The 18601-nt window shown below is 42.1% G+C and overlaps 1 protein-coding gene across 7 annotated transcripts in view; it reads right to left on the bottom strand.

Annotated features, from left to right (window-relative positions):
• HDAC7 (histone deacetylase 7) overlaps positions 1-18601 on the bottom strand; it is a 449830-nt gene that overhangs the window by 123183 nt on the left and 308046 nt on the right. The window contains exon 1 of one of the 7 annotated variants that reach the window (XR_008889666.1): positions 12525-13062. The exons of 3 other annotated variants lie outside the window; for them this stretch is intronic. Coding sequence is in view for 2 of the 4 variants with exons in the window: in XM_056562748.1 (XP_056418723.1) it covers positions 12525-12648 (124 nt within the window). In the remaining 2 variants the exon portion in view is untranslated. Of the gene's footprint in view, positions 1-12524; positions 13063-18601 lie in introns of those variants that run through there. 3 more of the 7 variants (XM_056562750.1, XM_056562748.1, XM_056562747.1) reach the window with 3 other exon arrangements.

The raw sequence follows: 18601 nt of genomic DNA, 5'->3' as shown, positions 1-18601 counted from the left end.
CTCCTAGTATACAGAAAACATGCATGTGCGGGGGTCGCTTATCAGAACTGAACTGGGCCCCAAATAAACTTCTACTATGAAAACACTTGGGGCAAAGTCATTTTACCCCATAATCAGGGATCCCTGCACTGGGTCCATATTCTGTCATAGTCCTCAGTCATATACTGTATATAGAGCTGGGTAAATAGGATTAGCCAATTCATTACTTCTGAAGAGTGGCTGAAAGATCCTTTGTTTGTTTTGCAGCGTTCAGTGGGCTTTCAGCATTCCTGATGCTCTGTAAGTTGACACTTTACCCATTTTTTAAGCCTTCCTCACATAATGAACCAAGTGGGGGTAAAGGTTGTGCTGCCTTGTTATACAAGACCTAAGAAAAAGTTAATGTTTACAGTAAAAGTAGCGCTGACAAACCAAGTAGATGGGATCTGTTAGGATCTGTTTTGCAACCAATTTGTCAAAACTGAAATGACTTTAAAAATACTTGAAGAAATGCCACTAATGTGAATAAAGCCTTAGTCCGCTTTAGCCGAGTAACAACCAATATGGCCCCCATTACAGCTCCCAATTTGACCTTCAGGAGTTCAACATCTTTGCCGATAATGGAAAAAAAAAATGATGATAAAATAGTCAGTTCTATCTTGTGGAAATGTACTCAGCTGTTAATCAAATATATCAGTCCTACAAATAAATGCTTATCTGCCCCCCGCCATTATTGCTACAATGTCCCATGTACGGCCATGCTGATATAATACTGGAATAAAATTTGCTACATGACTAATTGATCTGATCAGAGAATAACACAGTATCTATGTATTTGGTTTGCGGGGCAGTTGTTTTGTATATACAGTGATCCCTCAAGTTACAATATTAATTGGTTCCAGGACGACCATTGTATGTTGAAACCATTGTATGTTGAGACCATAACTCTAAGGAAACCTGGTAATTGGTTCTGAAGCCCCAAAATGTCATCCAAAAATTGAAAAAAAGTGAGGATTAAAGAAAAATAAGTAGATAACTAATACAGATAAAACAAATCCTTCCATATAAAAGTAAGAAATAGCTGCTGGGAGCTGTAAATCACTGTCTATGTCAGTGTTTCCCAACCAGGGTGCCTCTAGCTGTTGCAAAACTACAACTCCCAGCATGCCCGGACAGCCGTTGGTTGGGAAACGATGGTTTATGTAGAGGACAGGAGCTTCTTCAGGGTCCTATACTGTACACACAGTGTCCCAAATGGAACCACTCTTACTCGGTGTCCAAAGGAGCAGCTAACCCTGGCACAGGTAAGGAGTAGTACAGAACTTGTAGTTCCTCCCTGTACTGTAGGGGGCGCTACCAGACAGCCAGTCAGTGCATGCACTTCAGTAATACAGGTGATTTACCAGTAAAATGCCCATTCTGATTGGTCAGTTCCTCCAGTTGTGACAGGTATCACAGATCTGGACCGTCCGTAGTATTGTATGTTGAGTCTGGTTTCAAGTTACGATGGTCCAGAAAAAAACATTGTTTGTTGAAACCGTTGTATGTTGAGGCCATTGTAAGTTGAGGGATCACTGTATAATAATGTATTTAGTCAATTGTATTTAAAAAAGAAAGAATATAGGGGGAGATTTATCAAAACCTGTCCAGAGAAAAAGTTGCTGAGTTGCCCCTAGCAACCAATCAGATGGCTTCTTTCACTTTCAACAAGGCCTCTGCAAAATGAAAGAAGCGAGCTGATTGGTTGCTATGGGCAACTCAGCAACTTTTCCTCTGCACAGGTTTTGATAAATCTCCCCCATAGTTCTTGTCTTTGATATGAACCTGATCTTTTACCATCTTATGTTTCTCTGACGTATATAGGCCTCACATCATTTGGAATGTTCCCTTTGTACTAGTAGTCATGAGGGATTTAGACTGGCTATGCAGCATTACCCTTAGTGACGTCCATAGAGGAATGTATGTTGACTGGGTTTTCATTACAAGACAACCCCTTCAGGCCCTTCCTGCAGCAACAATTCTGGTGATTTATTTTGTTTTTTTTTCGCTTTGCTTTCTAAGAGCAATAACTTTTTCATTGTCAACAGAGCTGTGTCAGGGCTTATGTTTTCCAGGACATATTTTTGAAAGGCATACTTCATTTTCCCATGTAACATCAAAAAAAAAAAATATTATTATGGGATGACATAAAAAACGAAATTCTGCCATTTTAAAAGCCCTTCTCACATTTCTCGCAGATGGCAGGATCTTTTTTTAAACTTCCCAGGGAGTAGCCCTAGACGTGCCCTGAGACTCATGTAATCAGACAGATTCTCAGAAGTCCCTTGATGAAGTCCCATGCAAGTCTATGGGACTTTCTGCAATCTTTCTGATCACATGAGTCTTAGGTGAAAGTCTGGGGCTACATGACTACCCATGGAGTTTAAAAATGCTTAAATGGGCACTGTCAGATACAAAAACTTTTGATATGTTGTAAAGCATGCAAAACCAATAGGCATTACAATTGCTTTCATTAGAAAATTTTCAGTATTTCATACTGAAAAAGCCAGTCAAACAACTGCCCTTCCTAACTGCTTGGACACATACTAGTCCTGCTGTGTCCATGCGTCATCACCTATGTCATGGACACACTTCCTTGATTGACAGCTGTGAGCGCAGGGCTCATAGCTGGAGGAAAAATCCTCCCACTGTCATCTTGTGTCCCGCTACTGTCAGTGAGGACAAGCTGGGAGTTGTAGTTTTGCTAATGCTAAGGGAGATGTGAGCAGACAGCATACTGAGGGAGGGGGCGGAGACCTTCACAGTGAGGCCACGCTCCCTCCCTTTGAGAGGAATTCAAACTAGTGAGTTAAATTAAAATGTGTAATAAAAAAAAAAAATAAAGGTGTAAGACACATAAAAATTAGATGTACATGGTCAGGATTAGGAACTGAGTGATATATAAAAAAAAATGTTTTTTGTTGGATCTGACAGGTACGCTTTAAGGCATTTACTTTGTGGTAAGAACCTTTATTCTGCAGTCAGTATGACTGTGATAACAAATTTCTATAGTTTTTTGTTATGCATAACCACAAGAAATAAACAAAAAAAATTACTTTTACAAAATTGCTTTGAACTGCCCAATTATGACTCCTAAAACTTTTTCATCTATTTGAGGGCTCATCTTTTTGCAGTGTATTATTATTCTACCTGGGTGTACTAAGTGTATTAACATGGCAGGCAGGGGGGGGGGTTTGCTCTGAGGAGAGAGGGAACCACTTCCAGTAATATAACTGCCTACATTTTACAGTTGCAATACATTAAAAAAACGGTTAAAAGGGTCTGGAATCTCCAATACTGGCTGCTGATGGCAGGTGTCAGCAGCAGATAACAGCTGGCACTCACCATACATGGAATCAGCTCAGCTCCTAGGCCGCTCAATACTTGACGTTATAGCGTACAAAGTGAATTAGTGGACGTGGTTAAAGGGGTGGTCCAGTGGTGAAAAACGTATCCCCTATCCTAAGGATAGGGGATAAGTTTGAGATCGCGGGGGGTCCGACTGCTGGGGCCCCCTGCGATCTCTCTGTACGGGGACCAGGCTCTCGGGCCAGATAGCAGGTGTCGACCCCCGTACGAAGCGGCGGCCGACACGCCCCCTCAATACATCTCTATGGCAGTGCCGGAGATTGCCGAAGGCAGCACTTTGGCTCTGCCATAGAGTTGTATTGAGGGGGCGTGTCGGCCGCCACTTCGTGCGGAGGTCGACACGCCCCGTTCCCGTTCCCCAGCGGTCGGACCCCCCGCGATCTCAAACTTATCCCCTATCCTTAGGATAGGGGATAAGTTGTTCACCACTGGGTCACCACTGGACTACTCCTTTAAAGAGGAATATTCACAGTGATGGCATGCTGTCAGGATATCACTTTTTGGCAATCCTCAGAATAAAGGAGCCCCAGTGCTAAAGCGGCACTCTCATTTACTGGGACAGAGCTATGCGGCAGTTCCTTGCACAGTCAGTTGCTAAACTATGTCCACCAATCATAATGTTATGGCATCTCCTAGCAATATGTCACATAAACATCCACGTAGTCTGATCAGACTTTGAATATCTCATATATGTGCTGGATAAAATTCCCTGAGTTTCTCCTTATTACCAGTCAGCAATCTTTCTTAGATAGGACACTTTAAATGTAGTTGTCAATAGTATCTTTTCTAGTGCATTGGTTCTTGCCACATGGCACTGGTCCAGCACTGACTTGATGATCACATGTAGATATTACTGCCAGAACACAGAATAATAGCTTATGGTACAAGATTTCCTAAATGCAGTAAAGCAGTCTGAGAACACAAGCAGGGAACTATTTATATCTCCTTCGCTTTCCAAATTATTTCATTTAATTGACATCCTATAAATCAAAGCACTTGCCCAGACAGGCCCTTTGTGTTTGCTTTTTTGAAGACAACCTATTGTTCTCGTACTGTATTTAGAAATGTGAGCATGTTTCCAAGTAGAATAGATGCAGTTATTATAAGACTACAGCTGCACAGAAGTTGGTATCAGGAATCAGCCCATTATACTAATACAAAGATTACAAAAGAACAGGTGGTGATCAAGTACAAGAAACGGATGGTCCAAACTAAGGTCAGGTACCCTTGGGTGGGTAAAGTTAATGTACAGTCATTCAAGGAAATTTATGATAAATAATGTAGCATTTTCGGAATGTGTAAAGATGGTAACTAATTATGCAGTACATACGCCAGACTCAATATCCTAAACCAGTGATTCCCAACCAGGGTGCCTCCAGCTGTTGCAAAACTACAACTCCCAGCATGTCAGGACAGCCTTTATGGCTTCGGCTCAAAAATTGCATCAAAACTGCAGTGGAATTTTTCCAAAAACAGCCCAATGTAGTGTCAAGAGCAGTGCTTTCCAAACAGTGTGTCTCCAGCTGTTGCAAAACTAAAACTCCCAGCATGGGTCATGGGTCCATCCTACTCATGTTTCAGTTACCTTGGGGCAAGCTGTGCAGGTTATAGGCCACTCCTGTCCCTTCTGCCATTGTGTAAGGCAGTGTTTCCCAACCAGGGTGCCTCCAGCTGCTGCAATACTACAACTCCCAGCATGCCCGGACAGCCTTCGGCTGTCCGGGCATGCTGGGAGTTGTAGTTTGCTTTGGGAGTTGTAGTTTTGCAACAGCTCAAGGCACCATGGTTGGGAAACACTGTCCTAAACAAAACACGGATTGGATTCAGTGAAAGGTCAAAATCAAGAACCAAAAATCCTGCTGTCCAGAGCAGGATAGGTTTCCTATAAGGATTTGCTCTTACTCTGCACAGTCCTTAAAATGGACAGATGTGTCAGCAGAGAGCACTGTGGTCAGACAAAAAAGAAATTCAAAAAGAAAAGAACTTCCTGGGAGCATACAGAAGTACTAGAAGGATTAAGATTTTTTAATAGAAGTAATTTACAAATCTGTTTAACTTTCTGGCACCAGTTGATTTAGAAAAAAAAATGTTTTCCGGTGGAGTACCCCTTTAATAATTTGCATACATTATGACAAGTTTTTAATTGGAATAATTAAAAAAAATTTTTCCTGTTTCTAGACATTGATATTTGATGTTTTGTAAAGCACCCCTTGCTGTTCTCTTGATCCTTTTCCAGAGTGTCCATCTCACGTGATGAATTCCGGTGGTCACACATGCTCAGTTGCGCAGTCTCCCTTGCACCAGATATTTTTGTGTACAAGTGTTATTCGGCAGTCTAACCAATGAAGGATGCCATACACTTTGAATAGCTGACGGACGAATGATCGTTCACCTGACCTCCCAATGCGATGAATGTTCGACACAGACTAGACAGCAGCTTATTTCTGGCACAACAATAGGGCCAGGCAAACATAATCCAACATGCCCGACCCTTCTCTCCACCGACAATGTCTGTTGGTGCAAAGTCGGATCTTGGGGGGGGGGGGGGGGGCACTTAAAAAATATGTAGCAGCACTGTTATTCAAACAGGGGAGTATTTTTTAATGATTCCAAATTAAACTTTGTCACGTTTGCATCAATGAATTTCAATTCCTGGGAAAATTCCTGTAAGAACTTAAATGGGCACTGTCACCAACTTTTTTTTTTTTTTTTGATATGTTGTAGTACTTATGTACTACAACATATCTCTAAAATTGTTTCATATTTTTTTTATTAACATGGTGTATTTTACATTTGAAAACCGGCCACTAAGGGTCTCCCTCCTAGTGGCCAGCTGCAGCCTGGCGTGACGTCACGCCTGAATTCGGACCGATGCCGGCCGGGCAATCCGTCCTAATTCATTCAGGCTGCGCTCGCTCCCTGCCTGTCAATTAGACAGGCAGGAGCGAGCAATGTGAACACCGGGGCTGCCTCATTGGCTGCCTGGACTCGCAGCTGCCTGCCCCCGGCATGTACAGTCTGGAGGCAGCGCGGCACTGAATCTGTTGCTCCAGGACTGTACATGTCCTGTACCGGTAAGTGAGATCTTATTTCACTTACCCGTACTATGTTTCGGTCCCGGGTCTTGGTGGTGAGCACGGCAGGTGACCGATGCTCCTATACTTCTCCTCTCTGGATAACACTACACTGCTAAACAGGGAGGAGGAGACCCAGGAGCAGCCTGCCGTGCGATTCGCTGATCATCTGTGCGCACTCCCAATAGGAGTGAAGCATAGATGAAGTAAGGGCGGAAGTCATCGCCCAGCAGGCGTCAGTGACGTCGCGTCTGCTGGGGAAGTCGGCTTCCGGAAGAGCTAGGGAGAAGAGCAGAAGATGAGACATTTATAGGTAGCAATCATTTTTAAAAAGGCAGGGAGGGGTTTAGGGATAGTTTAGCAATAGGTAGGGACAGAAAGTTTTACAGCCGAAAGTAAAAACGTTGGGTATATTCATTGACATATGGAAGATTGAAGACATATAAAGACAACATGGATTTTTACAAGCCCCTTTCTGCTTATGCAATGTTAGTACCATGGGTGCATGGTGTGAAGTTGATCATATACAGCAGCTTGACGACCGTCATGCCCCCTCCCATAGACTTGCATTGAGGGGGCATGGCCGTGATGTCATGATGGGGGCATGGGTGACCCCCGCACAGCGAAAACAGCGAAAACATTTACTTCCGAACGCTGGCCAGTGGAGTATCCCTGTAAGAGACTGCATCTAAATGATAGAAATAGAATAATAATAAAAAATCTGAATTTAGTTTTTCACCAGCTCATGTCTGGTGTTTACTGTGCGATGTAACAATGAATACTAGACTGCCGAGGAGTCTTTTCATGTCTAAGTGCTAAGGTGATTTCATTCAGTATAATGTATCTGATGTAAGTCAATGCTTTGTGCATAAAGGTGTTATTACAAGACCATCATATGTTTTCAGCTGAAGCTACACAACTTTAGAAATACAGGTATGTGCCAAAATAAATCTTACAGAACAGGAAGTTTGTGAATAAAAATAATTGTCCCACAAGAGGAAGTGCCTAGAAACTGTAAGATTGTATATGTCAACAGTAATTGTTCTCCCCTCTATTCTCCCCTCCAAGATACTGTAAAAATCTTAAGGATACACATAGTTTACTAAAAATAAAACATCCTCACTACAGGAAAGAACGGGGGACCCTGATTCAATAGATCTGCTTCTTTTTGTTTTTCATTAAAAGGGTAACTCTCTTTAAAACTAATTTTTGCTATTGCACTCCTTATGGTAAATAAAAAATATTTCTAATATACTTTAAAAAAAAAATCATTAGGTTTCTATGCTTTATTTGTTCTAAAAAAAAAAAAAAAAAGCTCAAGAGCACATTTCCCCCCATCTTATACACAGACTTTGGACCGAAGGCCGTACACAGGAAGTGCAGCCTGGAGTGCTGAGGGGGTGTGTCCAGCCTCATCCAATCATAGCTCCTCTCCCACTTAACTGCCATATGCTATTGGTTGGACACCCCCCCCCCCCCCCCCCTCAGCACTCCAGGCTGCACATCCTGTGTTTCGGTCCAAAATCTGTGTATGAGATGGAGGAAAATGTGCTCTTGAGCTTTTTTTTTTAGCACAAATAAAACATAGAAAATGTAATTTTTTTAAAACAAAGTATATTAGAAATATTTTTTATTTACCATAAGGAGTGCAATAGCAAAGATTAGTTTTAAAGAGAGTGACCATTTAAAGGAGTATTCTGGGACTGTAATATTGCCAGTTTATCCTGAGATCAGTAAGGGCCCTACTTCCACAATACCCACTGATCAGCTGATTCTTTGGCACTTGGCACTTGATGTTGTTCACCAGGTATAGTACCATACACTGTGTAGTGCTTGTGCCTGGTACTACAGTTAAGTATAAAAAAAACACCACAAACTGGCAATAAACGTTGCTCAATGCTCCAACAACAATAATCAATAATCAACAATAATCCAACAAAGAAAACAACCAAAATGTCCCTGTCATTTGAAAAAAACATTTTACACATGACAGACAAATGTCAAAAGTTTTGATCGTACAGGGTCTCCACCGGACAGTAAAACAAGCGGGGGGAAGCACGTGATAGCTCACTTCACCCCACAGTGCACAGAGATCTCTGTCTTGCTTCACTTGACAGGCTCCATAGATTTATAATGGGGTCATCTTGTGAAACAAAATGGAGATCACTCCAAGCAGGGAAGTAAAGCATGCTACTGCGTGCTTCTCCCTGCTCGGTCTGGGTCTCAGCACTGAGACCACAACTGATTAAAACTTTTGACACGTGTCTGGCACTTGTCAAAAGTATTTTTTATTTATTTTAAACTTGGTGAAAGTGTTATATGGAGATCCCAAATAGATTTACTTTACTTTACTTTTCTTTTTTACATGTGTGTTTTTCAGTTATACTTTTTCAATGCACAGTATTATCCAGTGAATCCGTACTGATGCTGTTGATAGCCTAAGAAACCAATGAGGTGAATTTAAAAAAAAATTGTATGTTCTATTTTCACACAATATTTCAGGGATATCACCAAAACCAGAAAAAAATGTTTCATACTTTAAAATAAAAAATTGAGGGAATGTATATGAAAAACAGTCAATTTAAAAAAAAAATGGAACAAAGTTTTAAAAAGAACGCAAATTAATTTGATCAGCATTTCATTCCGAAGTGCGAATGAGGCTTTAAAGGGTACCTTTCATTAAAAAAAATAAAACTTTTGATATATTCTAGATTAATGTATGCAGAATAACTTTCCAATAGCATGTTGTTAAAAAAAATATGCTTCTTTCTATTTCATTTTCCACTTAAAAAAAATAAATAACCGCCAGTCCTCTTTTTATAGATTTCAGACTCATGCTGGAGTCCTAAACCTCAGACTGCTGCCAGGACACAGACAAGCTCAGCACTGCTCCCTGCCAGGGAGCAGTGCTGAGCTTGTCTGTGTCCAGGCTGCAGTCTGAGATTTAGGACTCAAGCATGAGTCTGAAATCTATAAAAAAAAAAAAAAGGCTTGTGGCTAGGACTGGTAGGGAGACCCCTGGAAAATTAAATAGAAAGAAGCATATTTTTTAACAACATGCTATTGGAAAGTTATTCCGCATACATTAATCTATGATATATCAATTTTTTTTTGATGAAAGGCACCCTTTCAATAAATGTACTGCATGAATCCACATAGCTAAAATAGTTGTTTGTGGGACAGTAGCGTTAGTGCTTGTAAACCTCTAACAATGAGGAGGAAGAGCCCCTGACAGGCTCATTCTACCCCAAGGCAGGGTTCAAGGTGCCTATATAAGCTACCACTTAGGGCCACGTAACAGCTGCAGGATTTACCTCTATGTTGCATATATTCTATGGAACCAGTAAGCAGAAATGCCTACCAACCCCCCCCCCCCCCCCCCGCTCCTCCCCCCTCCAGCAATGTAATGAGTGACCTAGTAACGCTAAATGTGCCTCTATTTATATAACAGCTTTTCTCGCTCAAAATGCTGCTTATGATGACTAACAGGCCCAACCAGTCTGCCCGTTTTTGTTTCCTTGTGGCTTCTTCTCAGAATAAACTTCTATCTGCCCCTTGAATGTTTACATTTTTTTCCATTGCATTCCAAGCATCTGCTACTTTTCTTTCAATCACGTAACCATTTTTAACATGACGCTCCTTCCTCCCCCTTCCGCCATCATTTTACAGGGAGCTCAAATTATTTTATGAATGCACATTTTTTTTTTTTAAGCCCTATGCAAAAACTGATCCCAAACTCTTTTCCTGGTCACCATGACGCCAAACATTCTGCTTACATTAGTAAGTAATGTAAAAAGATCCTAATTCTCTCCAAGCAGAGGGCTCAGAAATGCCTGCCCCAGACATCTGCTTCTTCTCACAAGGGAGGCTTCCTGAGAATTCAAGCACATAGCAGCCGTAGCTAAACTTGCTCTGCTTTAAGTGAAAACATTAGACCCGGGCCTCCTCCCAAAATAAGATGTTAGCACCAATATTTGTAGGAATTATAAGTTATCTATTGGGGTTTATCAAGGCTGTATTACACTTGCCTGGACCATACATGATATTATGCTGAAAAGTGAGAACAAAACTGCAGAGAACTATACTAGTGGTCTCCAAACTGTGGACCTTCAGTTGTTGCAAAACTACAACTCCCAGCATGTCCGGACAGCCAACGGCTGTCCGGGCATGCTGGGAGTTGTAGTTTTGCAACAGCTGGAGGTCCACAGTTTGGAGACCACAGGTCTATACAGATGTGTTTAGTTTTGATAGTTTTACTAAAAAGATTACTCTATCTGGTACTCCATCTTTATCATGGGACTTGGTCTTGTGTCCAGAATAATATATATATATATATATATATATATATATATATATATGTGTGTGTGTGTGTGTGTGTGTGTGTGTGTGTGTGTGTATCTCTCTCTCTCTCTCTCTCTTTCTCTCTCTCTCTCTCTCTCTCTCTCTCTCTCTCTCTCTCTCTCTCTATATATATATATATATATATATGCGTGTGTGTGTGTATATATATATATATGTGTGTATATATATATGTATATATATATATATATATATATATATATATATATGTATACATATGTATATATACATATATTTATAATATGTTTATATATATATCTATATATGTATATATTTATTTATAATATGTATGTGTATATATATATATATATATATATATATGTGTGTGTATGTGTACAAACATATATATATATATATATATATATGTTTATATGTATATAAATATATATATATATATATATATATATATATATATATATATCTATCTATATATATGTATATTTGCACACACAAATATATATTTATGTTTGTACACACACACACACACACATATATATATATATATATATATATATATATATATATATATATATATAACCATCAATGGGTGTTAATTTTTTTAATTAAAATCAGTCTTTAAAAAAAAACAAAAAAAAAACGAAAGGCCATTATGGCTATTATGGTAAAAAAAAAAAATGGCGCTGTAGGTATCCAACTGCTGCTCACCAATTCATTCTCCATAGAAATAATAACATGCATGACAACAGGGGGGCCACCAGGACAACCTTTGTCTGTCAATATCACATTTAGATGCCCAATTAAAAAAAAAAAAAACCTTACCAACCAGTTCAAAATTTCCGAGATCCCACACTTTATAGTGTTTATATTATGCAAAACAGAAGCAAATATTTTGTATCTACAAAGCTCCTATTAAAAGAATGTATCTAACGGTAGTGTTTGGTTTTATTCAATCCTTTCAGTTGCTATTATTTATCCCCATTGTCTGCTGTTACAAGGTGATACAATGTTTGTAAATAACAACTTTCAAATCATAACAATGACTGTACTGTTTATTTTGTAGAGAAAAGGAAGCCAGAAGGTAACCTCACCCCTATTCTAATGCTGAGAGGGGGGCTGTGTATAGGTCAAGGTGATCTGTCATTTGGAGGGTCTGACACTCTTCTTATGGAGTTACTGTAAGACTTCTGAAAGTAAGTAGCCTTTATGAGACAGGAAGAGCAAGATTTGGAGAGGTCATGGGTCCATCCTACTCATGTTTCAGTTACCTTGGGGCAAGCTGTGCAGGTCATAGGCCACTCCTGTCCCTTCTGCCATTGTGTAAGGCAGTGTTTCCCAACCAGGGTGCCTCCAGCTGTTGCAAAATTACAACTCCCAGCATGCCCGGACAGCCTTCGGCTGTCCGGGCATGCTGGGAGTTGTAATTTTGCAACAGCTGGAGGCACCCTGGTTGGGAATCACTAGTGTAAGGGCTGAGAATAGCAAAGATTAGTGTCAGAGTAGACATATGAATGACTAGGACACCAGACTGTATGGATGACAGCATAATAGTAGATAGGACAGGTAGATAGGTGTCTAGGGTGTGGGCACCAGGGATTAAAGTTCACCAACACAAAGGTGTGAGAGCATGGAGCCTGGTTTAGAACCATTTTAGGAACAAGCAAGTTATGAACTCTTTGCAGTGCATGCTGGGACATGTAGTTCGTCCAAACAGCGACTGATACAATGATATATAGAGCAACCTACCTGCTCCGCTGGCACCACTCTTGTGCCCGAACCTCAGTCCCGGTTCGCCCCTTCTGATGCCATCTGCGGAAGAAGCGGAATCAGCCTCGTAAATGGTGTTTAACATTTGATGTAATCCAGGCATGGGGGCGAGTAGGAAGGGCTGGCAGCAGGTCCCCCTGTCCTGGGCACTGTCCTCACTGCTGGATGGGGAGTGTGCCCCACATTGGCTGTAAATCCTCTGGGCACTTTAGAGGGCAATCCAACAGGCAGTCCCAACCTCAGTCCATGCCAGGGGCTCCTAGATGTCAGCTGCACACAGGGGTACTGGAAGTTTTCATGCCATCCGAGGAGCAGGAGGAGGAGGAAGGGGCAGGAGTGCAGCGCCCAGATGAAGAATATCCTGCACGGAGAAGATGCCCAGCACAGCCCTGGCACTGCCCGCTGCTTCACCTGCCCTGGCTGGGAATGGCTGTGCATGCAGGCGGCTCTGGGTGTGCACACAGCATGCTTACACCACTGCCCCGAGCTCAGACTGACAGAAATAGATCGGCAGGAGGAGGAGCCCGGCCAAAAATAGCCCGAATATCATAAGCTCCACACTACATCCACAAAAGGGGGCGGGCTGTCTGCAGAGCCCTGTACACACCAGCTCCAGCCGCCGCACAGGAAAAGCGCACTCACCATGCTTCCTTCCTCGGCTACAGGAGGGAGAGAGAGGAAGGTGCTGGGAACTAAGAGGAACTGCTGGCATGGAAAGGGTTAAGGGGCTCTGGCTGCAGCATTGGAAGGGTTAACGCGGAGATGCCCATAAAAAAAAATCCGAAACCGTGTTTTCCAAGCAGTGTGTCTCTAGCTGTTCCAAAACTACAACTCCCAGCATGCCCGGACAGCCTTTGGCTGTCCGGGCATGCTGGGAGTTGTAGTTTTGCAACAGCTGGAGGCACCTACTGTACTTGGAGGAGCTGTCATCTCTGTACCTTGCCGGGGGAAGTGTAAAAAGTAACAAAAAGGCTTGAATGTGGTGTGTACATATTAGAAATGAAGATAAGTCAATACCTTGTGTGTGTTTTCTTCTTTCTTTCATCAACCCATTGTTTCTGCTCATTGTGCACTAACAATTCCTGGTTAGGTGAGTGCCAGAGGGTCTCAGCCCTGCCCTGTGCCCTGCTACCAGCCTGCATCCCTGCCCAGTATAACTTTATATAGCCTGCTAGCTCCCTGCTCACTACTCCTCCCATCATCTCCCTCCCTGCCCACTACTCCTCCCATCATCTATCTCCTTGCCCACTACTCCTCCCATCATCACCCTCCCTGCCCAGTACTCCTCCCATCATCTCCCTCCCGTCCCACTACTCCTCCCATCATCTCCCTCCCTGCCCACTACTCCTCCCATCATCTCCCTCCCTGCCTACTACTCCTCCCATCATCTATCTCCCTGCCCACTACTCCTCCCATCGTCTCCCTCCCTGTCCACTACTTCTCCCATCATCTCCCTCCCTGCCCACTTCTCCTCCCATCATCTATCGCCCTGCCCACTGCTCCTCCCATCATCTCCCTCCCTGTCCACTACTCCTCCCATCATCTCCCTCCCTGCCCACTTCTCCACCCATCATCTCCCTCCCTGTCCACTACTCCTCCCATCATCTCCCTCCCTGCCCACTACTCCTCCCATCATCTCTCTCCCTGCCCACTACTCCTCCCATCATCTCCCTCCCTGCCCACTACTCCCATCATCTCTCTCCCTGCCCACTACTCCTCCCATTATCTCTCTCCCTGCCCACTACTCCTCCCATTATCTCTCTCCCTGCCCACTACTCCTCCCATCATCTCTCTCCCTGCCCACTACTCCTCCCATCATCTCTCTCCCTGCCCACTACTCCTCCCATCATCTCTCTCCCTGCCCACTACTCCTCCCATCATCTCTCTCCCTGCCCACTACTCCTCCCATCATCTCTCCCTGCCCACTCCTCCTCCCATCATCTCTCTCCCTGCCCACTACTCCTCCCATCATCTCTCTCCCTGCCCACTACTCCTCCCATCATCTCTCTCCCTGCCCACTACTCCTCCCATCATCTCTCTCCCTGCCCACTACTCCTCCCATCATCTCTCCCTGCCCACTACTCCTCCCATCATCTCTCTCCCTGCCCACTACTCCTCCCATCATCTCTCTCCCTGCCCACTACTCCTCCCATCATCTCCCTCCCTGCCCACTACTCCTCCCATCATCTCTCTCCCTGCCCACTACTCCTCTGATCACACGCTTCCTCTACCTGTACACTTCCTGCCTTGCTCAGTTCTCTCTCTCAGTTTGTTTCACAGTCTTATGCATCTCCTGGAGATCAGTGCACTAGTTAAAGCTTCAATAGTGATCATTGTTTATTTTTCCCTGCTTATAATAGTTATGCCTATCTAGTAGTCTCCAAATTGTGACCCTCCAGTGTTTGCAAACCTACAACTCCCAGCATGCCCGGACAGCCAACGGTTGTTATTTTTTGAAAGCTGTAAATGATGTAATTTACAAACATTGTACCACCTTGTAACAACAGAAATTAGGAATAAATAGTATAAACTGAAATGTTTAAATAATAATAATAATAATAAAAATACTATACATTCTTGATACATTATATTAATAGGAGCTTTTTAGAAACAAAATATTTTCTTCTGTTTTGCATAATAAACACAATAAAGTGTGGGATCTTGGCAGTCTCTGAAAACATTGCTGGTTGTACAATGATAGAAACAGCTGATATCTTAGTACATCACCACACACCTCTGCATAGTCCAGTGGTCTCCAAACTGTGGCCCTCCAGCTGTTGCAAAACACAATTGGTTTTATCTTGTGTGCACTGTGTATGTAGATAGAGTTATGACAGTGTGGATGAGAACATGATTGATGTCACAGCGGTCAGATGCACACAGGGGGTGGGGATTTATCAAGATTTTTACACATCTTTTGGTATATTAAAAAGGCACAAATTTGGGACATCAATTGTTTTGCAACTTTTTGTACCGAAGTGATTTTTGCCAAACTTGCTTATTTGAACGATTTTTGCCCTTTGACTTTGCAATGGTTGTGAATTTATCACGTGCAACTTTTCTTCAAATATCTCACATTTTGTCGTATAGGGCTCGAAATGTCACAAACTGGAAAAGATGGATACAGTATCCACCTTTTCCTGCCCACTGGAGCACCTGAAAGCTGAACTAATTTATGCAGGCTAAAGTCAGCAACCGCCGAGCCGTGAGGTTCGTGCAGAATCGAGGTACTGTAACTTCGCTCGCCTCTAGTTATCCCTTTTGATGATGAGCAAACATGTTTTGTTTAATTTGTTAAAAAAACATTTTTTTTTAAATAAAGGTGTTATATACTATTTATAAATAACATAAAAAAATAAAGAGTTCTGTGTCCAATTTGACTTAATATTCGTTATAAAAGCATAAGGTTAGATGTCCACACAGGTTTTTTCTTTTTTTTTAAATATTGCCACTGCAATTTTTGAGCCAAAGTCAGAAGTGGATCCAGGAGGAAGGAAAAGTTTAAATCCTTCCCTAATATTTCCCATTCCTTCTGAAAGCACTTCTGACTTTGGCTTAAAAACTGCAGTGGCAAGATGAGTTAACCCTTCCAATGCTGCAGCCAGAGCCCCTTAACCTCTTAAAGGGGTACTCCAGTGGAAATGTTTTATTTTTTTTTGTTAATTGAACTGGTGCCAGAAAATTAAACAGATTTGTAAATGACTTCTATTAAAAAAAATCTTTATCCTTCCTGTACTTTTTAGCAGCTGTATGCTACAGAGGAAGTTCTTTGCTTTTTGAACTTCTTTTTTTTTTCTTGTCCACATTTCTCTCTGCTGACACCTCTGTCCGTGTCAGGAACTATCCAGAGTAGCATAGGTTTGCTATGAGGATTTTCTACTGCTCTGGACAGTTCCTGATATGGGCATCAGGTGTCAGCAGAGAGCACTGTGGAAAAGAAAAAAAAGAAATTCAAAATACCAGAGAATTTCCTCTGTAGCCTACAGCTGCTAAAAAGTACTGGAAGGATAAAGATTTTTTAATAGAAGTAATTTACAAATCTGTTTAGCTTTCTGGAACCAGTTGATTTAAAAAAAAATAATGTTTTCCACCAGAGTACCCCTTTAACCCCTTCCATGCCAGCAGTTCCTCTAGTTCCCAGCACTTTCCTCTCCCTTTGGTTGAACAGTCCAGGTTGCACTTTTTTCCAATGTTGACACTGATGGATTTATCAGGGTGCACATTATCTTACAATTTCTCTTTGTTATTTTTATCATTTGCACAGTTTTTGTCCATCAAAAAAGGACTGCTGTTATCTGCAAAATGTTTTCTTTGCCAAAAGAATCAGTATCGACTCCTTTCTCAGCAAATCTTTGCCTTTTAAAAAGAAGAAGCGGTTTTGATGTGTAGACGTGACTGCTCATGTATTTCACATATGTTTTTAAGCTTTGAGATAGTGAACCTTTTGATTGTGAGGCTTCTTTACTTCCACCAATTTGCTTTTTTATTTTGGAGTGGTAGATGTGAGATATTTGTTAGGAAGAAACTATTTCAGATTGTGGTATAAGAAGCTCAATAATGTTGCAGCAGAAACTAACACAGGGGATAAGATCAGACATCCTTTGGATAGGGGATAAGATGTCTAGGGGCAGAGTACCCCTTTAAATGGGCACTGTCAGATACAAAAACTTTTGATATGTCGTAAAGCATGCAAAACCAGTAGGCTTTGCAATTGCTTTCATTAGAACATTTTCAGTATTTCAAACTGAAAAAGTCAGACAAACAACTGCCTCCCCCCTGCCTGCTTGGACACATACTAGTCCTGCTGTGTCCATGCATCATCACCTACATCATGGACACACTTCCTTGATTGACAGCTGTGAGCACAGGGCTCACAGCTAGAGGAAAAATCCTCCCACTGTCAGCTTGTGTCCCGCTACTGTCAGTGAGGACAAGCTGGGAGTTGTAGTTTTGCTAATGCTAAGGGAGATGTGAACAGACAGCATACTGAGGGAGGGGGCGGAGACCTGTCTCTGGATGCAGTAAAAATAAAAAATCATGCTTACTCACCCCTGATCCCCTACCGCTGCCATTATAACAACAACTAGTCATCGCTACTCTCCATTTCTTCCTGGTTCCTGTAACATTTCGTTCCTGCTTTTATACCCTAATACAGTGTTTCCCAACCAGGCTGCCTCCAGGTGTTGCAAAACTACAACCCACAGCATGCCCGGGAGTTGTAGTTTTGCAACATCTGGAGGCACCCTAGTTGGGAAACAGTGCCCTAATAGCTATCAAATAAACTTTGGGCAGCAAATTCAGCTAATAGATTCCTTCCAACCGATTCAGACTCCACAATAGAAGTGATTTACTGCTTTAGACTGTACTATGAATCAGAACAGCTGTCACTGAGGGGTGACTGGAAAGAGTTAATTGTTCGCAGTACAACACAGAAGGGGCAAAATGTTTATGGGTGCAGTCTGAAAGGGGTTAACAGGAACTGACTGCAGCATGCCAGGGGTTAACTGGTTATGGCTGAACCTGAATTGTAGATCATTTCCCCTATGTGTGTGTGTGTGTTTTATAGCTGCATTCCTCATTCTTTCCCATATTGAACAAAAGCCGCACAAATAACACAACCTTTGCTTTCTTTTTATCACTGAGATGAATCCTCGTTCTATAAAAATGCCGCCGGACCCGCCTACTGGCTTGTGCACAGTACTTTGGATGTACTGAGAGATACGATGTCCCATTGACTGCAACACAAGCTGCTTCATGTACAAAACACATGGAGCCGCCATCTGGAGCAGCCAGACTCCAGCTCTCATTCTTCTGTGGTCATTCGGACACTGGAAGAACATTTGATTGGTTTTCAAACATAAGGTCCAGATGAGAGAGAACTCAAGTTGTGATTCTAGCGCAGTTCTAATGGCCTGAACTGACAGCATCTTAGGGATCTATGATGCTATCAGTTGGCGTCAGTGTGTGGCACTACAGAAATTCTAAATGGAATTCTGTTTGTAGCAACCTCTGCTGGAATCGGCAACAAAGTGTGCCGATTACAAGATAAAAAAAAA

This window comes from Hyla sarda, chromosome 2 (genome assembly GCF_029499605.1).
Source record: "Hyla sarda isolate aHylSar1 chromosome 2, aHylSar1.hap1, whole genome shotgun sequence".
NCBI classification, from domain to species: domain Eukaryota; kingdom Metazoa; phylum Chordata; class Amphibia; order Anura; family Hylidae; genus Hyla; species Hyla sarda.
Note: the sequence above shows the minus strand (reverse complement) of the source record. Positions and strands in the feature narration are given on the sequence as shown.